This window comes from Leptinotarsa decemlineata, unplaced genomic scaffold, assembly GCF_025532065.1.
Source record: "Leptinotarsa decemlineata unplaced genomic scaffold, Ldec_3_MD MMD2_tig00026314_RagTag_RagTag, whole genome shotgun sequence".
Classification (NCBI taxonomy): Eukaryota; Metazoa; Arthropoda; class Insecta; order Coleoptera; family Chrysomelidae; genus Leptinotarsa; species Leptinotarsa decemlineata.
The window spans coordinates 16,028,419-16,055,929 of NW_027412684.1; the positions used below are offsets into that span (position 1 = coordinate 16,028,419).

Below are 27,511 nucleotides of genomic sequence, written 5' to 3' on the forward strand. Positions count from 1 at the left end.
TGGCGTTTGGTATATAATACCATAAATCAGATTAACAACTACTACTATGAAACTTCACAAATAGAGCATACCATTCAATTAGGGTTAGGTGTTTTCAGGCAATAACTTCTATGAATGTAATAAGTATTACATTGATTAGGTGACAAGGTAACTTCTCTTGCAATATTTGAAAATGTATCGTATACGTTTCCATGTAAGTATGAATAAACTATAACAAAAAAAAATCACGTATCAGTGAAAACACTCGATTTATTTCATATCATCACAACTTGAATATACTGAAAACTATAACTTCTCTTGTAAGCAATGTCATCAACGAGCAATATTTCAAAATAAATTGTATACTTTTTCTTGCAGGTTGAGAAACACTATGAAAATAAATGACGTATGAGGGAAAAATCTTCCTTTTAGTGACCCAAAGTCTGCTTTTTCACAACTGATAAAATGTCTTTTGTCTGATTTCATCTTTCACCTTTTTTGGACTGTTCACTCGAATATTTGAGAGTTCAATCATATATACTTATGAATGACTCGAGAAATGATATGCTCAGGAACAAACAACTGAAATTCTGTGTCAGTCATCACTGGGAGAATTAATATCTGTTAGGTGTATGTCAAATGGAACGAGTTTTCAAGTATTCATACAAAGAAAATTATCCTAGGGTTTCTGCACTCGAAATCGAAAGTTAAAAAAAGTATCCCTCGATATACATGATCAATTTGTTCGCTTTCATGATAAAGCTATAGCCATACGTCTAAATTTGTCAAGGGCATAGTTTTTTTTTTTTCAAAGAATGCTCAGGATATATTAAAGGAAGTACCAACTTTTGTCTTCCTTTCAAATTTGTTTCATGCCTACCTGATATTAATTCGAAAAGAATATGCGTGAAAAAAAAAACAGAACAGACTAAGTCACTGAGCCCTCACAAAATCTATTAGGTATAACAAATTACCATGTAATTTGAGGTAACATTTCTTTTATGTTATCAAAGAATGATTGAAAAATTGCGTTCAATTTTCAATATATGCTCAAATAGTAATACTATTTCAATATGCTTTGACTTGTATAGTTGAATATGCACAATGCATATTGCCATTTTTTTTGTCAACAGGAGTTGCTGTATTTTTGATTGAGACCAACATGATAGATATAAACTTGATGATGTGTCTATTATTGAAGTATCACTTTTCTTCTTTTTTTGAACTGTTTATTCGAATAATAAATTAAATAAATAAAAAAATTGAATAGGATTCCTTCATATTTTGTGTAAAAGTTGACGGGTCCTGAGGTATGCCGTAGGGAGTTATTAACAAGCCTACTTGCTGAAGGACTTCGAGAGAAGTCGATGTCGTTTGGTATATAATACCATAAATCACATTAAAGACTACCACTATGAAACTTCACAAATAGGGCATACCATTGAGAATTGAGTTAGGTATTTTCAGGCAATAACTTCTATGAATGTAATAAGTATTATATTGATTAGGTGACATGATAACGTCTCTTGCAATATTTGAAAATTACGTTTTCATGTAAGTATGAATAAACTATAACAAAAAAAAATGTAAGAGTGAAAATACTCCATGTATTTCATATCATCACAACTTGAATATACTGCATTCATCTGAAAACTATAACCTCTCTTGCGAGCAATATTTCATCAACGAGCAATATTTCAAAATAAATCGTATACTTTTTCTTACAGGTTGAAAAGCACTGTGAAAATAAATTACGTATGAGGAAAAAAATCTTCCTTTCAGGAAGATTTCATTTTTTATCTTTTTCGGACTGTTTACTCGAAAATTTGAGAGAGAGAGAGACAAATTCTGTAGAAGAAAACTCGAGTTTCTGAGATACATCTTTTGTGTAAATGCTACAAAATTCCACAGAGAGAACATCACATTGGGACTTGAGTTGGGAGTGTTAGGTGATAACGTCCATGACAGTTATATGTACGACCTACATTAATTTTCAAATAATAACTTCTCTAGCGAGCAATATCAATACTATCAATGAGCAATATTTGAAAATTATTCGTATGCTTCCTAGCAGGCATGAAAGCGCTAGAAAAAAAATATACGAGGAAAAAATCTTCCATTTATTTAATGTCAATACAATTTGAATAACCCTTCAACGACATTTGATATATTTGAATGACAAATAATATTTGAAATGTGGTTCACATCTAGTCCTAATATCCATTTCCAAAAGTTTTATATTCTTTGTGAAAAAATTATCAATACATGTGCATAACGAACGTTCAATGATCACCATGTTATTTCGATATTAAGTATATATACGGTGGAATTATTTCTCTAAGTTTCCTGTGCCCGCCCACACACATCCTCCCTTCAGTAACACTTCGGCAATAAAATTCAGACAAGTCGGTGCATGTCATTAGCTTACTGACGGTCAGACTGGCCAGGTGCATAGTGGAATTAGAAGTCGACTGTTGAGATTTGGGTGTGGTTCGTTGAAATATTTCTTCATAGGTGAGCTGAATACTCAATAATTTCATCTTTTATGAATATTATTCAACTCTACATGATGCATGGTTTGATAGGTCTCGGAATTTTCAAATTTTTTAGTGAGAAAACTACCCTTCTGCCAGATGTACAATAATATATTTTTATATATCCAATTGATGAAAAAATATATTTATAATCTATACTTTGAATAATGAGTTATGAGTTTAAGTTGAATATGCTTGTTTTGGTGAATAATTTTTTTCATGAAGAAATTCACTTGAAGATATTTCTCATGAATATTTTTCAGGTGTGATTATATATATATATATATATATATATATATATATATATATATATATATATATATATATATATATATATATATATACATATATATATATATATATATATATATATATATATATATATATATATATATACCTTCAATATGAGATGATTCTTAAGATAAACGAATTTCATTTGATAATAATGAAAATATCGATTGATAGATTAGTGCTATAGAATTATATTAATGGTACCTATAGGTTTTAGTACCTCATCGATTGACACACGGGAAAATATTCTAAATTTGCAAATGGTTGTAACAGTAGTAATTGTCTGACGATATGATACAATCTCAGCATACATGAATTTATGTCTTTCTGAAGAGGTGTCTATCCTACAACAGGTGATCAGAATTTCATTAAACAACCATTGCAGTGGGATCATCCGAAAAATAGCAATATAGGTATGACATATTCCCACTTTGAAACTTCTATATATTCATCATAAAATGTTTGTATATCTTCTTATTTATTTTCATACTTTGTACACAAAATGTGGGTTGTAAATTTGATCTAGAGAATGATTTCTATGATTGGTGCTTCGATTCCCTAGATCCAAGGCCAAAAAAATCCCTGAATTATTGAAATAAATTTATAATTGTTGAGATAATAGCGGAGTTCTCTGGTGGAATGATATGTTCATGATGTCAGGTACAGATCTCCAAATGAACATTATTTCAATGAAGAATTTACTAGGTCAATTATTTTTACGGAAACTTTTTTCAATATAGTCAATATGAAATTGTTTTATGCCTCATAAAGGTAATTTATTGTTACTAGTTGGGTAATGTTAACACCTGTGATGATAGCTCAAAGTTAAATTACATATTTCGACGTCAAAAGCTCGGATGATCTGAATAGGGAAAAGTTGGGAATGTTTTACATAATAATCACTAATTTTTTATTGAGGTGGCCGTTACTTGATGGAAATCCATAGTTATGACACTATAAGTTAGAAACAATAATAATAATAGAATAAATTCTGCGAAAATGTAATCGTGTTCTACCTTATAGTGCAAATCTTTCACTACGTGAAATAAACGTCAGAGGTTTGGATTATCTGGAGAGAGGAAAGTTCAGAATGTTTTAAGAGTATAATAATTGTCGATCATTATTTACTAAATATCATAAACAATGTTCGTCCCGAACAGTTAATGCAATGAAAATTAGGCTTGTGTGCAATTAATTGGTTTCGAATATTAGGAATCAGCGGCTATTCGTACTTTTTCTGAAATTCTGTAATTTGAAATCGGTAGTGAATAAAGAAATCCTCGCGATATTCAAGAGACCACGAACCATCGAGAACTAACAGTACCACATTTGAATTAAAACCAAATATTATATCTGCCTCAATTTATTGTTAGATTTTTTGAAAAAAAAAATGTAGTGATACTCCCGAATAGCTGTGTTAGAAATTCAGTAAAAAATTTCCAACCTACTGTCAGATCGTCTGGAATGTATCGAAGACCTTACAGGTGTAACGCATGCTGGAATTATGCATTGGGAGTTGAAGACAAGCTATAAGTCCCCTGCTTCATGATTTCAATCAATGTCAAAGGGTGCAGATCGGTTGAATTATTGACCGGAGTGACGCAGAAATGTTATTCAGATTTTTTTTTTTGGAATATCCCTAAAGTTATAAGTGAAATACAATTTTCGACAAGTATTCACATAAAAAATTGAAACACACTGAAAGTCGATAAAAATCGCTAACCAGAGACCCACGGCTTCGAATTACTAAATAATGCTAATGAAGAAATTCCAAAAAACGACGTCCTTCAAACCCGAACAAGAGTAGTGATACTGAAAACCTCAGCCGTGAAAGCCTCAACCAAATTCAGATTCGTTTTCTCAAATTTACATGGTGGTGCAGGAAACTGATTCATTTTGATTGAAATACTTCAATTTCAGATAACAAACTGCTCCTAACAAATCTCCAAATATATATATATATATATATATATATATATATATATATATATATATATATATATATATATATATATATATATATATATATATTCAAAATTGTCAAAAATGCTTTCCTTATAAGTAATTTTCTGTGTACCTACCTGAGAACTACATTGAACTACTTTATCTCAGCGAGTAGGTATATCAATATTATTGCTGATACCTACATTATCAATTGATATAGAAACTGGTATATTTAACTCGGTAGGTATTATTGTAGAAATGAAGGCTATTTTTTTTAATGATTTTATTCAAAGTAAGTATTCAAACAATACAAGGGGTATTCAAGAGTTTCATCTGACATAGTAATTTTAAGTCGAAATATTGCTAATTGCGCATGATGATGGTTTCCACTTTTTATATTTGTATGGTATTGCTGCTTCTAGAGCACATTTTCCAGTATTCAATTCATGTTCTCATCCAAACTATTTTTCTAACTTTTTTCTAACTAGTTTATACCTCACTTGTCCAGACACATTCAATGTATGGTATAGTACCATGGGAGAGTGCAGGGAAAACTATTTCATAATCTATTTCGGGAAAGCTCTATACTATAGCTATACTACTATCTTACATATATCGACATAAAAAAAAACAGATATCAACATAAAAAAATTACCTCAAAAAATAGCGATCATGAATACAACACAAGAAATAAAAATAAAACGTACTGAAAAAAGACATAGAAAACGACTGGGCCAAAAATGTTCGACTTATGAAGCCATCCAAACTGTATATTACACTTCCATATAATATTAAATATGAAAAATGAAACCCAGATAATACCTGAGAAGTTACATTTCATAAAACTCTAGAGAAATTATTCATGAAGTAATAGAATGATATAAAGTGCCCTGGTTGTATACTTGGAACTACTTATTTTGTCATATTAATGAACTTTTCAAATGTGCTCCAATAAAAGCTCACCTATATTTTACTTTTACAACTTACACCACTGTTCCAGTATTAACGACACTTATATTCTATTTTATTCAATCTTAGTATACCTCATCAATTGTGTATATCGAGATCAATCAGTTTATATTAATGTTTAATTGAATGAATAAAACATAAAAATGATACTATTTATGTATTTTGTTTAATTTTTTGGTACATATAAACAATCCAAAATTATTTATTCATCATATTCATCATTTTCTCGACCATATTGCTGTTGTTTTATCTGATTGATATATTCATGGATGTGTCACGCACAGTTTTGAACTGTAGTGACTTTTCCTAGTTTATTTACTCCAACTCGAAATCAATATTACTCTTCTTTGTGATATATTTTTTGGTAAATAAAGTTATTATTATCAAACTCATTATTATAACCTATCTACAGATCGCTTCTATGTAACAAGCCTAGAAACATATTTGTACCCATGGACAAGGCAATTGAGAATTTTCTGCTGCAGTATATAAGAAAACATCTAGATTTCCATGGTATATAGATATAATCGTAGGCTCTTCAAGAATAAAAAAAGATAAACATTGATATCCAACATAAACTTTCGATAATATCTTCTGATGAAGAGGGATTGCTGTGAATACTGTCTGAAATGCAACTTCTTTGGTCGGAAAATAAATCAACGAAATCTATTGAAATACTATAAATTCAGAATAGATTGCAACAAAATTGTCAATCAAATACACATATATTTTTCTCTTTTCTCATCACTCAATAAATAAAATTTCCATCTTTATTCTTCAAACTCAGACCTCCATAGAACAGAAATCAGAAAAAGAAGACAAATCATGAGCGGCATTAACGTAAACTAAAGATAACTCTTCTAAATCCGATAAATATTATAATGAATAAGGTGATAAACAATATATTGTTTGTAGGTAAGTCTTCTATGATGTCGACACATAAGGTAATAAGTCTGAATTGTATTGAACTTAATGCTAAAGACTCAGATGATGGAAATAGGGAAAAGTTATGAATTTTGCAATTTCTCATTATTTCCTATAATTTATTAAAAGTGATATTATATAAAATTTATGACATTAAAAAATAAAATAAATACAACAATAAAAATTAATTGGCGCTCCGGGGCGACTTCATTGATTCCAGTGGCGCATTTGCTTTTTCAGCTGCAGGAAAACCCGGAAAAACCTGCAGCACCACATCATCTGAAGATCTTGATCTAACAATGTCCTCTCTCTCATAAAACAAAATGTAGGGTGTCTCCAGAGGCTCCAATAAATTCAATATGAATATGTTATTGAATAATCATAATTGGTAATTTTTCACTTTATATCACTTATAATGTTTGACTGAATGTTTTTTTTTTATTCAAAGAAAATCACGTTTGTATCTCAATCAATTGGTTTCCAATAACGACATTTCCAGACCTAAGTAACATTTTGAATAAGCTTTAATTCGAAACAGACTCGTGTCACAGATACCGAGATGACGTCGATTGATCAATTATTTTTAAATTTTGACATGAGTGGATAATCTGCAGTGTTGGCCAATGAAATTTGAGATCATTAAAATTATATACAAATATATATATATATATATATATATATATATATATATATATATATATATATATATATATATATATATATATATATATATATAAAATAAATAGTCAATCAAGAAAGTTCAAATCTCGAGGAATAATTTGCTTAACAATAATAATAAATTTTTCGTTGACAGTTACATGTGTGGGAATTGTAAAACTTAATTGTAAGAGTTATTGAAAGTATTGAAAAGAATACAAAGCATAAATATAAGATAAGACAGTCACATACATTAATTTTCAACTAAAAATTCGGAAAGTGAATAAAACATTTCTCCACAGAAAATGTTACAGGTCTTTTTTTTTAAATTACCGTCATTTTTATGTTGTTTTATGGTATCTGGGAGTTTGTTAAAAATTCAAGGTCCTATGTAACTGGGTGCAAAATATGCAGTATTCACCTTCGCAAAAGGAATATATATAGATTGTTTACTTTTATTATTATATCTATGAATATTTAATTTAATTTGAAAAACGACTCGTTTTTGAAAACATGAACAGCTATATCAAAAATGAATATACATGGAAGAGATAAAATTCCTTAAATTCTGAAAATAGGTTCACATGAGTCCCTAAATGGAATATGTACCAAGGTACGCAATATACGTTTTTGACTAATGAAAACATCCGATGCTGAGGTGGAATTATCCTAGAGATATATACCATACCTGAGCCTTGAATCAATTTGGGTGTAGTAAATTGCCAGTAACTGTGCCTCATTGAGGAAATTTCGAAGATTCAAAGAAAGAAAATTCAGGAAATTCAACTTGCCTATTAGTGTATCACAATGGGTTTTCCAACTCAAAAATTCATCTAAATATACCCCAAGAAATCTGACATATTCCCGAGTATTTTGTATTGCCTTCTGACGATTGTGGAAACGTACTACTTCTGTTTTTTCCTCTATTGGAAAATAAAGAACCTTCATTGAAGTAATTTGTTATATCTTTCATCATATTGGAAGGGCGAATTCACATTCAAAGAAACGATTTTACCTGAAAGTATTCCTGCAGGGTTATTCTACTAAAAAGCTAAAAAAGTGGCTATAACCACCTATAACTGTCATTGTCACCAGTTTCATTTCAATATAAATGATCTGTATTAATTGCTTATATATTTTGAATGCATTTTTCATTCTCAGGGGTATAAACTCATACTTTCTTTTTCATTTTGACTTCTATAACTTTAACAGCAAAATTTGACACTAGGGCTACAACGTTTTATAACCACTTCCATCGTAGGTTATAAGAATGTCCGAAATGAAACTTGGAAATATACTGATAAAAATGACTGAAAACATTGAGAGAATAAAGAACGCCTACGGTTGATTATAAAAAGGTGCATATTACTTCCAAAGCTTATAAAACTGAGTGGAAAAACTACCTTAACTTCAAAATAAACAAAGAGTCTACAGCAGCGATTGAAAAAGACTACAACTGTGATTAAGAACACATTGTCAATGTAGTCGGCTATAAAATTAGTAGAATAACCCTGCTGATGTTGCTTTCGGGACGACTTATAAGTCTCAAATAAACCCATTTTTTTTTTCATTTGGTACCATTTTCACCAATGTAGAACACAACTTGCTGTGCTGAGAACTAATGAATAAAAAATATTTTGGAGCTGACGATTTTCCAGTTATTCTTTTGAAGACTATATTACATCTAATAGTCCCACCACTTTCTCACATGATTAATTTATCATTTGGGTTTGAAACATATCCCAACGAACAGAAATTAGAATGGGTGATTTAAAATTTCAAAGAAGTCCCTTATTTGTCTACAATCACAGACTAATCCTAACCTATTCCAAAAAAAAAAAAAAAAATGAGTACTCTTCATGACAGTCATCATGGGTTTGAATCAGAACTTGCAACCAATACTGTAACATCTGAAAGCGGGAGAATGTATTATAGGAGTTTCCACGCTTTCGGTTATGTAACTCACAAAGTCTTAGCGAAAAAAAATTTTTTTTTTGTGGCAAATCCTCTAGTGTATTATATGTTTTACCGACGAATAGCAAGCAATATGTCCGGATTTTTATATCGAGATCACAGGTAATGTGAAACATGAAATTAGATGGTTCCGAGTTAGTTATATACCGTGAAGTTCTGTGCATGAACCATTGATTTTTTTCTGTTGAGTCTATATCAATGAAGATCATTTCACTATGTATGCAGATGACACATTTCTCATGATTTTCCTTAAATAATTACTGATATATAAGTACCCTCAGTTGGTGGTTCAGCTCATCCTACTTGTTTTTTCATTTTCAACAGGTGAAAAAATCAATGTAATCAGATTTCAGGCTCATCAGGAAACATGTGAAAAAATATTCTTGAATATCAACAGTAAAAATTTAAATAATCTTGAAAAATGTAGGGATTCTTGGAGTTAATTCAGAAAATAATTTAAATCACCTATTTTATAATATAAGATCTATCTTATATGAGAATTCGTGGATCATGTTATATTGAGTAGAATCATCAATGATAGATATCTGTTTCTAGGAGGTAAACTCGGTACTCTTTTCTAGTGTTTCGATTACCCATAAATGCATTTTATGCTGTATTGCTGAATAGCCCAATATATACTGCTTCAAATGACTATCGAAAAAAGTTTGGTATTCTAACTGTTCTTAGGCTGTTAATTTTTATGATTTCTATCCATTCATTGATTTTCTTTATGAAAATGGAAATCAATTCTATATTCATATCGCAAAAAATGTATAAATACCAGGCACAGAAAAATAAACTCAGTATTCCTTTCTCCCGTTCCAGGTCTAAATGTAAATCACTAAGCTTCTAAAGACAGTATGTTTTCAATTCCCTCTCTAATTATGTGAAAAACTGATGATCTGAAACTATTGAAACAAAATAAAAAGCGTTCCCTATACAGTTCACAATACCTTGGTTTTGTAAAGTGTCTAGTGAAAATCACACAATGAAATGTTTTTTTTTTTTTTTCAATTAAGTTTTCATAGATTTTCATCGGCCAAATCCATGAGTTATTTGAAAACTTGTCTCTTAAAGAAAACTTCTTATCCACTGAACAAGTATCTAATATATTGACAATTCAGTTGCGATTCACAAGTATATCTAATGATCAGTGTAATTTTGAGCTTCTACAAATTTACACCCCTAGTATTCAATAATGGACCGACCAGAACACAATTTTTTTTTGAATATTTGCGTATATCTTGTATGTCTATATTTGTGTTACATGGATCTAGCATTTATTGGTATATATCTGACAATTCCTATGTGAATGGTAATTTGTCTTTAGGGAAAATATGTCTATCTATAATGAACTGAATAACCCAGATTAATAGGGTTGAAAGTGATTGGAATCTCAACTCGAATTCTTTCGGACATCAATTCAATACTTTTTATTCAGCAAGAGATTTCTTCACGTTCAATATTTGCAATATGAGACGTCACCGATGTGTGTCTACTTAACGATATAAATGCAATCCCTGACAATAATACTTCATTTCATTTCCATATATAGACGCGATAACATCAAGTAGTCCTCTCTGCTCTCATTTATTGTACGTAGGTAGTTTTCAATAGTTGAAAGTTATTTCTACTAAAATTATATTCAACTTCATGTATTAGCTTTTTTTTTTCAGATGGCATTATTAACGGATTTGATTTCACATATTGCCAGCATTTTTGGACTAATTTCCAGTAACTATAATGAGAATGCTGCTCGGGATGGAATTCATGAATGTTCAAAAGGGGTGCGGAGAATCAATAGAGCACTTCAAAAAGCTTCATCTATAGGTGAGAAACAAAAACTCATGGCGCAACTGCGAAATATCAAAACTTTCATGAGAAAATTCAAAGGGCTTCGAAAGCAAGGTCAAGGACTCACAACTCGAAAACAGACTGCCACCCATCGAGTTCATTGGGATGACTCAATTTCCGCATTCGACTCTCGTATTAGATCAGGGGTCATCTCTAATCTCAAACATAAAGATACGAAAGGATTCCTGATCGATTGTAGGACTCTTTTCAAACGGAGAATTCAAAACATATTGAAGAATGATGAAGCTGTGAAGGTAAATGCTGTATTTGCTGGAGAGTTCGTTTGCTCCAAGGGAGATAAACTGATCACTGAATATAAATACTTCACTACTTCGAATTCACCAATTTATAAAGATATAGATATTGATAAATGGTTTGAGGTGAAAGTAATACAACCAATCATGACTGACCTTGAAGAATTTCAGGAAAGAGACAGCGGGTGGTCATTAAAGGCTATCACAAACTTAGGGGTGAATATCAATAAGTTTGTACCCCAACTTGGATCATCGTATATAGAGCTGCCGAGACAAATTAGGCAAAAAAATGCATGCATAAATGTTAAAAACGATGATTCAGCTTGTTTTGCTTGGGCAGTAGTATCGGCTTTATATCCCGTTGAAACAAATGCTCAACGTCTTTCAAAGTATCCTCACTACTCCAAAATCTTGAACTTAAAAGGAATTCAGTTTCCGATGACTATCAGACAGATTCCCAATTTCGAAAAGCAAAATAATATATCGATCAATGTTTACATTCTACAAAAGCAGAAAAAACAATTCACCACTTTGCCGAGATATTTAACTGAAAATAAAAAAGATCGCCATGTTAATCTTCTTCTTATTCAAGATGTGTATGGTAATAACAATACTATTGAAGATCGATATCATTTTGTATGGATCAAGGATTTATCCCGTATGGTTTCTACACAATTAAGCCGAGAAAATGGAAGAAAATATTTTTGTGATCGATGCTTGCATTACTATCGTTCCCAAGAGAAGCTGGATAGTCATACAACTGATTGTATCAAACTGAATAAGACGGCGATCAAGATGCCAGAGGAGGGAAAAAACATATGTTCAATGAAAAATTTCAAAAATAAAGAAAAATGCCCTTTTGTCATATACGCTGATATGGAAAGTATTTTGAAATCTACAAATAATAAAAAGCAATATCAGGTACACATTCCGGCTGCTGTTGGATATTATCTGAAATGCTCGTATGACGATTCACTTTCTTTATACCGCTCATATCGTGGAGAAGATTGTATGAAATGGTTTGCGGATGAGCTGATGCAGTTGTCTGAAGATTTGGAAACAGTTTTCCTTTGTCCATATGATATAGATATTTCATTTGAAGAAGAGATGGAGTTCCAGAAGGCCACAACTTGTCATGTTTGTGAGAAACCTTTCAAATCTGAAGATGTAAAAGTCCGTGACCATAACCACCTACTACCGCATAGAAACTATCGTGGACCAGCACATGAAGGATGTAATATTAACTACCAAGATAGTCATACAATTCCAGTTGTCTTCCACAATTTGAGCGGTTATGATGCACACTTTATTATAGAAGATATAGCTACACGAATGGATGGTCGAGTTGATTTACTACCACTCACAAAAGAAAAGTACATTTCTTTCACCAAACATATTCAAGAGTCCACAATCCAGTTCAGATTCATTGATAGCTTGAGATTTTTAAACTCATCTCTTGATACTTTGGCATCATATTTAGAAGAATTTCCCATACTCAAATCTGTTTGCAGTGACTTATCTGAAGAACAATTGTTGTTGCTAACACGGAAAGGTATTTATCCATATGATTTCATGAACAGCTTTGAGAAATTCAACTATACGTCTCTACCAAGTCAAGATCAGTTCTTCAACAGACTAGAAAATAAACGGATAACTTCGAAGCAGTATAGATGTGCTGAAGAAATTTGGGAACGATTCAATATCAAAAGTCTTGGTGAATATAGTGATCTCTACATGAAAACAGATATTTTACTTTTAGCTGACGTCTTTGAGCAGTTTCGCTCTAGTTGCCTTAAAACATATGGTCTAGATAGTGCTCATTATTTCACACTCCCAGGATTCACATGGGATGCCATGTTGAAGTATACGAAGCAAGAACTGGAGTTGATTACAGATCAAGATATGTTCCTATTCATTGAGAGAGGAATTCGAGGTGGATTGAGTCAAGTATGTTCCAAACGCTGTGCAAAGGCTAATAATGAATACGTGAGCGATACATATAATTCTTCAAAGCCAGCCTCCCATCTCATGTATTACGATATCAATAATCAGTATGGATGGGCAATGAGTCAATCTCTACCATATGCAGGATTCAAGTGGACTGATACTAACATTGATGTCACACGTGTTCCAGATGACTGTGATACTGGATACATTTTGGAAGTCAGCCTTCAATATCCACACAATCTCCATGATCATCATAAGGATCTACCGTTTTGCCCAGAACACATAAATCCAAAGACTGGAAAACCGCCCAACTCTTCTTCCGAAAATGTCAAGTTGATGGCTACTTTGAGGAATAAGGATAAATACGTCATTCATTATCGAGCATTGAAACAAGCATTAGTCAATGGGTTGTTGATTAAATCTATCCACAGAGTGCTGAAATTCAAGCAATCTCCATGGTTGAAGAGCTATATTGACTTGAATACAAGCTTGAGGAAAGCGGCTAAAAATGAGTTCGAGAAGAATCTCTTCAAGCTCATGAATAATGCTGTATTTGGTGAGTATCATAATCATGATTTTTGGGCTGAAACAAATGGCTTTTGATTACTGTTTCAATATGAGTTTGTATTGACTTCAATCCAGCCTGAAATATTTCAATTGAATTTTGTCTAGAAATATAATATGAAAAACTATTCTTTGGATGTATGTAATATATCAAAATTTAATATTATTTCTGAAAAATTTTCTGGGTATATGGGAATTCATTATAATCAACAAATATTTTTTTCCAGGCAAAACAATGGAAAACATAAGGAACAGAGTGAATATCAAACTCCTCACCAAATGGCTTGGACGTTATGGAGCCGAAGCATGGATATCTAAACCAGAATTTAAAAACTGTACAATTTTCAATGAAAATCTTGTAGCAGTCGAACTACAAAAGCTGCAGATTTTTTTGAATAAGCCCATATATGCTGGTATGGCTATTCTGGATTTGGCAAAGACTACTATTTACAACTTTCATTATGAGTATATGAAGAACACCTTTGGTGATGACTGTACAGTTCTCTATACTGATACGGATAGTTTGATCTATGAAATAATGAATCAAGATCCATATAAATCGATGAAAAGAGACTGTCACATGTATTTCGACACTTCAGATTACCCATATGATAATATTTATGGAATACCACAAGTAAACAAGAAAGTTTTGGGTATGATGAAAGACGAATTTAATGGTGTACCAATGACCGATTTTATTGGATTAAGATCTAAATTATATACAACCAAATGTCGAACTTCAGATAATGAAAAGATGCAAGTTCGTAATCAGATGGAAGCGGAAAACTATACCGCTGATGAAATCGATATTTCTTTAAAAAATATTGGCGTTACTAAAAAAGCAAAGGGAGTTAAAAAATCAGTTGTACAAAGTAAAATTACCTTTGAGAACTATGTCGACTGTTTGGAGAACTTTAGTAAGAAGGTAGTTGAACAGAACTTGATTAAATCAACGAAACATCAGGTATCATCGGTGATTCAGGAGAAAATCGCCCTGAACCCTTATGACGACAAACGCTATCTCATTCCTGGAACGAACCTAACATTACCCTGGGGACACTACTCTATTGAACCAATGGATCCGGATATTGAGGACTAGATTATAAACCATATTTAAAATAATATCCGTCATTCAAAAAAAAATATCAAATATCGTTGAAGAGTTGTTCAAATTGTATTGATATGAAATAAATGGAAGATTTTTTTCTCATACTTTTTTTTATCACAACGCTTTCATACCTGCTTGAAAACATATGATTGATTTTCAAATAATTGCTCCTTGATAGTGTTGATACTGCACAATGTGGTGCTCTGTCTGTGGAAATTTAAAGTATTCATTATTATTATTCGGTAAGCAGCCCGAAAAAGGTAAAAAAAAAAACTGACAAAATACATTTATCAGGTGTGAAGAAGCAAGACTTTGTGTCACTACAAGGAAGATTTTTCCCTCATACGTCTGTTTTATTTTCATAGTGCTTCTCAAGTTCAGATCAATGTAGGACATTCAAGTTGTGATGATATGAAATAAATGAAGTACTTTTACTTATACTTGTTTTTTTTTTCCTTATAGTTTATTCATACTTACAAGAAAACGTATACGCTTGATTTTCAAATATTGTCAGGGACGTTATCATGTCACCTTATCAGTGTAGTACTTATTACATTCATAGAAGTTATTACATGAGAACACTTAACCGAAATCTCAATGTTATGCTCTATTTTGTGAAGTTCCCTAGAAGTAGTAGTAAATGTGATTTATGATATTATATACCAAACGCTATCGACTTCTCTCGAAGTCTTTCAGCAAGTAGGCTTGTTACTAACTCCCTACGGCATACCACAGGAGAAAAATGATACCTGAATAATAGACACATCATCAAGTGTATATCTATCATGACAATGGCAATATGCATTGTGCATATTCGACTATACAAGTCTCAGCATATTGAGATAGTATTACTATTTGAGCATATATCGAAAATTGAATGACAATTTTCAATCATTCTTTGATATCTTAGAAGAAATGTTACCTCAAATTAGATGGTAATTTGTTATACCTAATAGTCATTCATTTTGTGAGGGCTCAGTGACTTAGTCTGTTTTTTTTTTTCACACATATTCTTTTCGAATTAATATTAGGTAGTCATGAAACAAATTTGAAAGGAAGACAAAAGTTGGTACCTCCTTTGATATATCCTGAGCATTCTTTGAAAAAAAAAACTATGCCCTTGGCAAATTTAGACTAATATACGGCTATAGCTTTATCATGAAAGTGAACAAATTAATCATGTATATATCGAGGGATACTTTTTTTTAACTTTCGATTTCGAGTGCAGAAACCCTAGGATAATTTCCTTTGTATGAATACTTAAAAACTCGTTCCATTCGACATACACCTAACATATGTTAATTCTCTTAGTGATGACTGACTGACACAGAATTTTAGTTGTTTGTTCCTGAGCATATCATTTCGCGAGTAATTCATAAGTATATATATATGATAGACATTTAGAATCCTGAACATTTTTATGAGCTATTTTCCGACAAATTAGGTTACCTTTTTAGCATGGTGTAGTGTCGTGAAATGACAAAAAAAAAAAAACATAAATGATACAATTATAATATCAATTTATATAAATATATTCTTCCGAATATTTGAAAACTTGTTTTTCAACTGCCTGTTTCAGAATTCATATATCATTTTCCTCTACACAGATATCGCCTTCTGAGAGTTGCCCATCGGAATGCAACAGCCAGTTAACGATAAACACAGAAAAAAATAGATTCCTTTCAGAGACTTTATTGCTTATCCCTCACCGTTTGGATTCAAACAGGTATTTCACTCTCACGATTTTGAGATAAAGCTTTCTGTCCTAATGTCTTATATTTCTCTCGTGAGAATATTCGATCAAGATTTCATTTCAATTACTTCAATCAGATTCCCAAATAGATATCCGAAAGAAAAAATATCTTTGGAGTGAATCTTTGATTATATTCCAATTTTCTCTATAGGTACGCTGCTTTAACAACTTCTTATTTATCAGTAGGTACTTTGCAACTGTCGGCCGCCGAGAACATTGGGAATACAGTTGACTAGCATCACAGTCTATCACTTCTTCCAGCAAATAATTCTCCATTCATTATCTTTGATCATTCTACCAACAACGAACAGTGCTTGCATGAGTTGGTCTCGTTGAAATTGGCTAATTCGCCACAAAAATTCTAAAATCGATGGTGTCGTGGTGTCATTCTGACAGCACATCCGTTTTTTATATTCATTTATATGCGTCGGAGGATTTTTAACGTTTATCATCACGTCCATGAGTCGGTCACTATCATTACCACTCTTTCAAAAATATTTGAAAACATTATTTCTTGGGTTAATAACTCAACACTGGTATCGTCACATTGATACAAACTATTCACATAACTTATCAAGCGTCACGATAGCGCAGATGGTAGAGCGTCTGCTTCGTAAGCTGCAGATCGTTGGATCGAGCCCCCGACACGGCATGATTTTTTTATGTATAAAGTTTCACGGCCGGTGACGAAGCTGTAGGGTGTTCCACAAGGATCCGATCCGTGGTATCAAAATATGCAAAATGGACCTTAGATTTCCTTATGGCGTTTAACACGTAAAAATGATCCAAAGTGTGCTGGAACTCTTGTTGTTACTTTACTGAAGTACTGTTTTATTGGTGATGACTCCTATTTTTTCAGTCCAGATCTTGCAGATCTTGATAATGGACAGTCTATAATTTTTTCTAATCGGAGAAAATCCAATGACTGTTCAGCCTTCATGATATGAATAATTTTTTCTGAGTTTACCAGGTTGATCAGTTCGAAGAAATTAGCTATTTGAATAGAACTGACCGATACTTGATGAAAATCCATATCAAAACTAATTAATACAGTTTCTTTTTCACTATAAAGGGTTTTACAAAAACCGCGCTTTAGCCAACGTATTCACCATATTTGCCCTCCTGCCAATACTGAAGAGACAGCGTATGTTTTTCCACCAAATATTTTTCAAAATCCTCAACATTTGTTTGGATATATTCTTCAGAATTTGTTAACTTGTGACTGACGTCACAAAGAAAATGTTATCATTTCGAAATACCGACCAAAATTGGCAAAGTAACAAAATACTCAATGTATTCTTGATGAAAAAGCTATCTCTAATGTAGCATTTGTATTTGATATCTGAATAATCTGAAGTAAAGCTTTGGATGTTTGATCAGAAAAAAATGCTTTTGATTTTCAACACAGAACTCGAAGTAAAAATATAATTATGCATCATCGATCCATGAAGGTGGTTTACCAGTCTCTCATCAATAACAATCTTTTTCAAAAAATGATGAGTGAATTTGGTGATTAAGCAAAATGCAACCGCGGAATATTTTTCTTCCTTCAGTTTGTTTTTTGAGGTCAGAAATTATTTTTATCATTTCTTAGTAATTATCGTGTCTACAGGCAACAATTTTGCTTCTCAAGACAGATGTGAGTTGCTGCACAGTATTCCAATTAATTTTCTGTTGGTGAAAACTGTAGCTGGATACAATAGTAACATCTCTGGAAGATTGAAAATAGATGAATAAATAGACAATGAAATAGATGTAACCGAGAAAATCACATAATTGAAATCCGGAATGCAAGCAAAGTATAAAAATCAAAATAAGAAGTTCATTACACACAATAAGCATTCATCTAGCTCAAAAATTTCAACATCAAGCACACCATCAACTATCACCAAAGTTCTAATTTTCAATCATAATATAGATACCTGTATATAGAGAAAAAATATCAAGTAGAGTAACAATGAAAAACGCTGAATATTTATTTGAAGAAGTCTTCATACATTGACCTGTGAAAATGAGAAATTAACAAACGAAATGTCATTATGACCAGTGGCGATAATTTCAATAAGAAAATATCATTCGATGAATTTTACATCAAGAACAACTTGATGTAAAATAAACAAAACGGGAATAACATAATAAGAAGGAGTAACAAATAATTGATAACTGCACAGACACATAATTTTGAATGATTTTTTTCTTGGAAGAAGGATTGTTTTGAAATATAAAAATAGTACTTCGAAGTTTTCGAATATATTTGATAATAATTTTTTTGTTGTTTCTAAGTGAAGATAATTTCAGTCAACACGGACAGATGACAAAACTCCAAAAGAAATGTAAAAATGCAACATATTTCAACGTTGTATAATTTTCTTTATTAGATAATATATCTGACATTCAACAAAATCTTTTGACATTCTCATGTTAACAACAATTTAATTGAAATCGCGTCGATGAAACCAGCCATTAGATGTCATTAGAACGATAGTAATACACCAACGTTTTCCATGATTATTATACATTTGATATTGGTATCGCTATTTATTGATTGGTATCAGTTGCAGAGTTATTGGAGCCTTTAATAAGTTTAATTATCAGTAATTCGAAGCTAATTGATTGCATTTTGTAATAAACCGTAGGTTAATGATCTAATGGATTATGTGAATATGGTATGTGTTTGTGCTCTTTGTACAGATTAAATGAATGTTCTACCAGTTGCTTTTTTGTTTGCAGTTGATTGTAGGCTGTTGATTCAATACCGGGGGATGAAATTTGAACGGAACTCTAGCTCACTTGTTTATCTTGTCAAGTGTCATTCTTGTTAGTTTGTTTTCTTATACATCGAAATGGCACTTTCAAAATGAAATAGTTTGAGTTGTTTATTGACCTTTCTGAAAACCTTATGCATTCTGAATAAATACAAAAATTGGAATGTAGAAGTTTATATAGTTTTAGAAAGACTTCATTTCTCCAACTTTAAAATGTTCTAGAAAATCATCTATATCTCTTCTGAAGAAAAGTGAATTGAAACTTTCTATGTTTCTTACCACTTTTATTTGTAACTAACGTTACTGCAGTTTCGTCCTATAAGGACATTTTCAAACTTATACATCGAACTAACGATGGTTTGAATGAATGAATGATAATCGTATATTACAAGTTTTTTTACAGTTTTTACAATTTTGTGTGTGTATGTGTTTGTGTAGGACCCTGCTATAGGCTTATGCCTCTTCAGGGTGGGTAGGTTGTGTGTGTGTTTTGTGTTTTATGTTGGTGTTTGTGTTGTTGTTTTTGTGTTCCAGTTTTCTTCGTTGTTTTTTATGTTGATCCATGTGGTAGTCCGGGTTAATTGCGGTGGTCGGTGGTCCAGATGTTGTGACTTGGTACGGGTTTTTGGGCCGGGGTTTTGCGTGTTTAGGATTTCGGTACTTTCCGGGGCGCTGCTGTCAGGTATCCGCTATCTGTATCCCAGTGGGAAATCCTCTAGGATGTCCTGGATCGGCTCCGGTGGGTCTTCCATCGCTCCCAGGAGTCTGGCTGGGGGAAAGGGGAGCTTTTTCCTAGGTTTCCTTCGGGATCCTACACGGGGGATCCATGGCGATGTGAGCGTGTCGATGGCAGCGGTGTTGTTGCTGCTCATCGTCCTGGTCGCATATCGTCCTCGGAGTTCCTGAAATCTTTGGTCGATTGGTCTAGTATTTATGAGGTTGTATAAGTGTAGGGAAGGGTATCGGTAGTGCAGGTTGTGTATGTTGCGTAGTATTCGTCTTTCGGTGGTAAGGATGCAGTGGGACAGTCTCGGAGGAAGCGTACAGTATATCATTGCTTTGTAGTCGAGGACTGGTCTTATAAAGGTATTATAGGTATGAAGCAGAGTTCTACTGTCGCAACCCCCAATCTTTCCTCTCAGAGCTTTTAGAAGGTTAGCTCGCTTCCGGACTTTGTCCAGTGTCTCTCTCAGGTCGATTTCCCAGTTGAGGGTCCTCGTGAAGGTGACCCCCAAGTAGGAAACCGAGTCCTGGAGTATGAGGTTTTCCCCCGAAAGTCTGAGATTCAATGTGTCCGGGTTTAGTTTGGGACGGGTAGAGGTATTAGGATGGCGGAAGAGGATTGTTTGGGTTTTTGTGGGGTTGATTTTGATACGCCATTTGTTGCACCACTGCTCGAAATGGTCGATCATATTTTGGGCTTGAATTTGCAAGCGGCGCGTGTTGGGGGCGGAAGAGTATAGGATGGTGTCATCGGCGTATTGAAGGATTTTATGGGTTGTGGGAACATCATGTGCATAGATGAGGAATAGGGAAAGGGCGAGGACTAATCCCTGGGGGACTCCGGCTTTTGGGGAGAAAGGGGTGGATAAGGCTTCACCGACTTTGACGCGGATATGTCGGTTGGATAAGTAGGAAGCTACTAGTCGGATAAAATGATGAGGCAGATTGATTTGGATAAGCTTCCAGATCAGGCCCGCGTGCCAGACCTTGTCGAAAGCATTTTGGATGTGTAGGGAGATTGCAATGGTGCAAAAAGATGCGTTGATATGTTGGGATATGTGGGTGTGTAGTTCTACTAGTGCGTTCTGGGTAGAATGTTCGGTCCTGAGACCATGTTGATAGGGAGGGATAATGTTGTGAAACGATGGTTTATTACATTAGCCTTTATATAGCACCCCTGTAGGTAATAGTTCAGGTACTTGGCTTGATTTAGTGCCTGAATTTACAATTTACAATGCGGATGTGTTAATTTGAAAACCGCTGAGTAAACTAAATCGATTTGATCATTTAACAGGTGGCACCCGCGATGTTTATGCTTGTGAATTTCCAAAAATTCCAAATAATTGAGTTTGTATCCCTTCCTTGCATAGTGCAAAATTTCTGTATCGTTTAGATTCGGGAACTTGTGGTTGCATATCAAAGAATGTTTTGAAAAGGTCGAATAATTTTTTACTAGTCTGATGGACCTTTCATGTTCAGCATACCGTTTTTGAAAATTTCTACCACATTGTCCCACATAAACACTATTACATTCCGGACACTTAAGCTTATGAACTCCAGATTTCCCCAACTTGTCCACCTTATCTTTGGCATTGAAAAGGAAATCAGATAACCTGGCATGTGGTCTGGATGCCACTTCCACATTGTTTTTTCTGAAGAAACCCGCAATTATATCTGTCCTTTTTCCAAAACATGTTAGGCTTACCCATTTCTGGATTTCTGGGTGTTTGACCTGAGGATATATTAATCTGTAAGTGAATTTACGGCTTTGTTTTCTGACTAACTTCTGGATAGTATCTGCGTTGAAACCATTATTATGACCTATCTGTGTAATTATATCAATTTCCCCAGCTAGATTGTTAGCAGACAAATGCAGTGAGAATGCTCTGTGCAACGTTGAATTGTAGGCTGCTAATTTATGACTGTCTGGATGGAAAGAATCGCTTGGGATGGTGATGTCTGTATAGCTAGGTTTTCTGAAAACATTGAACTCAAATTTATTCTGATTATGTGTAATGGACAGGTCTAAGAAATTTATCTGTTTCTCTATCTCTGTTTCGAGTGTGAACTGTGAACAAAATTTGTTGTTGAACTGTAGATAGCTCTGATTTAGGCAAATATCGAAAGCTGTTGAAACTTCAAAGAAAATGATATGGTCTACTTTGGCTTGATCTAATATGTCTAAAAGAAGGGGCTTTTACTCGTTGTACGGTATGTTGGAGAACATACTCTTTACATCGAATGAAACTAACATTGAATTATGTGGCGTGGTTTGGTTCCTTATGTTTTCTACTAAAGTAGTGAATTTTCAATGCTGCGAGGTGGGACGAAATTGGTAATATTTTTGAACAACTTGTTGAGACGTATTCCTAGTTTTTTTACCGAACTATTTATATACGAAACTACCGGCCATGTAGGCCATATAGGCCTTATAGCTTAGGACAAGAGGGATTCATGTTGGTTTCTCTGACTCCGTGAACATGATTTTAGTATCTAAATGTATCTCTCAAAATGCCAAACCTCTCGCAACGTTTTCATTAACGATCAACATCGATTATGCTGCACCTGGAAAGTAAATTGATGTCATCTCCGAGAACACAGGTTGTTGCTTTCAATTCTGTTCATTCGTCTCCGACGAAGGTGAAAACGAGAAGGTTTGTAATTATTTTCCGAAGCACTCCGGCTGTTAATTGCATTTGCATCTTGACAGTTTCTTGTTGGTGGCTTGTCACCACGGGTTAAGGTAAGAAAGCTGCTCCCCTGAATTATTCATCGGGCTATATACTCTTGACGACATACTTAATTGGATATACGCCATCGTGATTTCAGATATAGATTATTTAACGTCTTGGATCGATAGTCATTAAGGCTCATCGCGGAGCGTGTTTTCAAATTTCTGTTTCGTTTAATAGTATGAATATTCAGGGAGATAAATTGAGATATCGTCGGAATTGTGTGGGCTCAAATTGGTGTCTCCATCTGCATTCTCGATGCATGTGCTCGTATCGGGCCAGCGATGGGCGTATCGTTATCAGCGAAGGATTGCGATTATTGGGCGTATACAGGATGTCTCAATAGTAAATTACGGTGTCGTACCCAAGGATTTCAGTAGAATCGCCGATGAACAAGATGAACAAGTAAAACAAACAAGAACAATATTGGAAGGTACAATTGGAAACTTCGGCATAGGATGATGAATAGGATAAAAACATTTATTCCACATATAAAATGAATTATGGCAAGCTCCATGGAATTGATTTTTTTAGAAAGTTTTTTGAAAATGTCAACTGGTTCAACTTTATATAATACCACTGCAACTGATGCATTGTTTAGTCGCTAATAACCCTGGAGGTTGATGCGACTATAAATAAAGTGAAAAAAACTGTAATTCTATTTAAAACACCCGTTTCACCAACCGAGTTGAGTTTACTAATACATCAACTCCAATTCAAACTATTTGTATACAGCAACAGCGACAAATTTTTGATAAACTCACATCAATGTATTCACTATTATTTACTGTTTTTTAGGTTAATAAACGTCCATAATCTGAGAAATGAACAAAGCTAAATCAATAGTGAATCTGCTGAATTATAATTGAGGCAAATTGGAAAGATCAGACCAAAAAGTTACTGCGTGATATAAACCGTTGAAGAGTACAATTAGTAACTTGTCGTATTCATAAATTTTGCCAACAAATTGAATGATCAACGGAAAAATTGAATTTCTGTATTCAGTTTCCTTTAGAATGTTAACGTTTCAAAAAACATTTTTTTAATGAAAGTTTTTGGCTTTCTACACCTCCATCTTGATACAAAAAAATGTGGGAATCTCCCAAAGAAAGGAAAGAAGTAATCATTTTCAAAAAAAATATCATGCAAAAGAAGTAACTTTCAGACATAAACTGGAAGAGAAAGCCGTCCTGAAACAGCTACTTTATTTTCGAAAAATGCCTCAACCAACACAAGTAATTTTCTCTAACAAAAGTCAAATGAAGGAAATGTCCAGATGTCATATTTGAAAATCTACGTGAATACACATGCATGGTATTTTCTAAGAATTCATTTTGGATTCATATTTTCGTTTTCAACCGCTCGTCTTAGAAACGACAAAAATAAGACAACAAATTCAATTTTATATCAGAGTAACTCAAAATCATCACAAAATTCAATTGTTTTCAGCCGAAAGGAATGAAGTCATTGGAATTAATCATCAAAAACTTCAAATATGTACTTCATTGTGTTTCTGCTCATTCCTTTATTCCAGTACCGTTTGATATTTATTCTTATTTTTTATTGTAAATATATGTAGCATATATGTAGCATGTGACTTCTTTTTTCCGCGTTAAGAATCACACATTAAAAGGTAAAACCTCGTTAATCCTTAGTTCGTAGGGGTGCGACAGCTGGTTAACGGAAAAACAGATTTTAAAGAGAATACACATAATGTAGTGGAATAAAATTAGTTGCAACTAGAGCCCAAAAATATACGACATATGACCGCGTTGTTTCGACCCATCAGAGATGTCGTCAGTGATGCCACTCAATGTTTACCAAGCCTTCGCTTATTCACCAGTCAGTTATAACATCATCACATGGGGACAAGCAATGTAATCGTGGATTTATTGATACAAAAAATTAATAATCCGACTGGTTTTCATTTCAGAATATAAAGAATCGTGTAGGGTGAGAATAAAATTCTTACTGGGAATTCGTTTACTGAAAATATTATTGTACGTTCATGATAGCATAAAACATATCGAGAAAAACCTGGATATTCAGTTATTTGACAAGAAATCACAATAACATACACCTAAAAATTGGAAACCTATCTTCTGAGCGTTTGCCAGAATGGCGACAAGTTTCTACTATAACTATACTATACTTTCAAATGGAACACCCCGTATATAATATCATATTATGATTTATTATCACTTTGTCAACAAATTCATATACTATTTCCCTATACCTATCTATTACCGTTTAGAAGATACAAATTAATTTCGATATTTTTTTACCAAACATGAACTTTTATGAATGCTGATAATCTTGAACTCTCTTGCAATAAAACGATCAAATTTGAAAAGGAGTGGAGTGATACTATGAGGATCTTCACTCAGAGTCATATTTCCATTTGCCTCATACAGGATCTTCAAAAAATGCAGATACTTTGATCTCATGAAAAAATGAGTGGAACTCAATTTTTTCAAATGGAACACCCTGTATATTTCAACATTTTTGAGCTCCACATCCAATTTTAGATTAACTTTGTTCAGATAATACTATTTCTATTTTGAACCGTTTTCGAGATAAACTGTTTCAAACGGAAACTGATGTGGTTTTCTTGCTCGTTTTTTTGAATTCATCACTTATTTTGGATATTCAACATTTTTTTTATACTTAGTAATATTTCTTTTTGATCTAGTTTTTTAACTGTCTCAGATCAGTCAATTCGAAATTGGTATGTACCTACCTTAGAAAAAGTTACAATTTGTATACATTGAGGTATTGGTCTCTAACGTAAAACAGTACACATTAATATTTTTTAATAGTGTGCTTTGGAAAAATTAATAAACCAATTATATAACGTCAGACTTTCATTGTCAAGATTAGGTTACAGTAATGAAGATTTCTTGAATGTATTAATAATTTAAGGTGAGTGCCATAGAATTGCAAGTAGAACATGCCGAGTATTTCATGAAAGATATCCTCAACTTCCGAAGCCGAATAATAATGTGATAAATCGACTACTAAAAAACTGTAGGTTGAATGGAACCTTCCGTCCAAAAATCATTCGTAAGAAGACTGAAGTGGATGATGATGACAATTGTATAGCCGTTTTGGGATACTTCCATGCATTTCCAAATGCTTCTCTGCACGAGGCTGAAAGGGACATAGGTATACCCTACGTGACAATTTGTCGAATTCTCAATAAGCATAAATGGCATCCCTATAAGTTCTACTGTGTCCAACATTTGAAAGAGACTGATTTACCTCGTAGAGTGGAATTCTTTGAATGGTTACTTGTCAAGACTCAAGAGGATGAACATTTCCTTGACAATATCATATGGACAGATGAGGCCAAGTTCACAAAAAATGGAGTTTTCAATAGACACAACAGTCATTATTGGGCGCCAGAAAATCCCCATGGTGTCCGCCAAAGAGGTTTTCAAGAAAGATGGCAATCAATATATTTTGTGCCATAAAGGATGAGTCAATTTTTTATATCGAGTTTTATGATGATAAATTGAATGCATCAAAATATGAAGATTTACTGAGGAATGGAATTCAAATGATTTTAAATAATAGACCAGGAAGAGAACGTGTATGGTACCAAATGGATGGTGCTCCACCACATAATTCTCATTCAGTCAGCGAAGCTTTAACCGAAATCTTCGAAGATAGATGGATTGGTAATAATGAACCTTTTCGTTGGCCTCCTAGAACACCAGATGGCAATCCATTAGATTATTTCGTGTGGAGTTTCATTGAAAATATCGTTTACTCTACTCCAATAACAACAATGGATGATATGAAATCGAGAGTTACAACTGCTTTCAATAGTTTGACTCCAGACTTGATCAGAAGCGCTACACATGACAATCTTTTGAAGAGATTACATGTTTGTTTGAGTAGAGGTGGAGATGTGTTTGAACATATTCTGAAATACACTGATGATTAAATTAACTCATTAATTTATGGGTTTATTATTTTCAGTTTGTGTTTCAGCGTTAATAAAACTATTGTTTGAAGAGAAGTTTCATTCGATGGTTGAAGAGTATTTTAATAATTATCTTTTCATTGTATTATCTGTGACTAATTGAGAAATATCAAACGAAATCTGTTTTACAAAAATGAGTGATGAACAAGGAAACCAAGTCAATTTCCGTTTGAAACAGTGTATCTCGAAAACGGTTCAAAATAGAAATAGTATTATCTGAACAAAGTTAATCTAAAATTAGATGTAGAGCTCAAAAATTTTGAAATATACAGGGTGTTCCATTTGAAAAAATTGAGTTCCACTCATTTTTTCATGAGATCAAAGTATCTGCATTTTTTCAAGACCCTGTATGAGGCAAATGAAAATATGACTCGAAGTGAAAATCCTCATAGTGTCACTCCACTCCATTTCAAATTTGATTGTTTTAGTGCACGAGAGTTCAAGATTATCAGCATTTATAAAAGTTCATGTTTGGTAAAAAAAAATATCGATACTAATTTATATCTTCTAAACGGTAATAGATAGGTATAGGGAAATAGTACATGAATTTG

At 33.0% G+C, this 27,511-nt stretch overlaps 2 protein-coding genes across 3 annotated transcripts in view; both read left to right on the plus strand.

Annotated features, from left to right (window-relative positions):
• The window catches only part of LOC111502538 (LIM domain only protein 3), a 175,946-nt gene that overhangs the window by 78,103 nt on the left and 70,332 nt on the right, over nt 1–27,511 (plus strand). The gene's annotated exons all lie outside the window — the stretch shown is intronic.
• Nucleotides 1,787–15,439, plus strand: LOC111509150 (uncharacterized). Its single transcript, XM_074181474.1, has 3 exons — nt 1,787–2,493; nt 10,949–13,883; nt 14,119–15,439. Exons 2-3 carry the CDS (start codon nt 10,949–10,951, stop codon nt 14,988–14,990), a joined length of 3,807 nt encoding a protein of 1,268 aa, XP_074037575.1. The 5' UTR covers nt 1,787–2,493; the 3' UTR covers nt 14,991–15,439.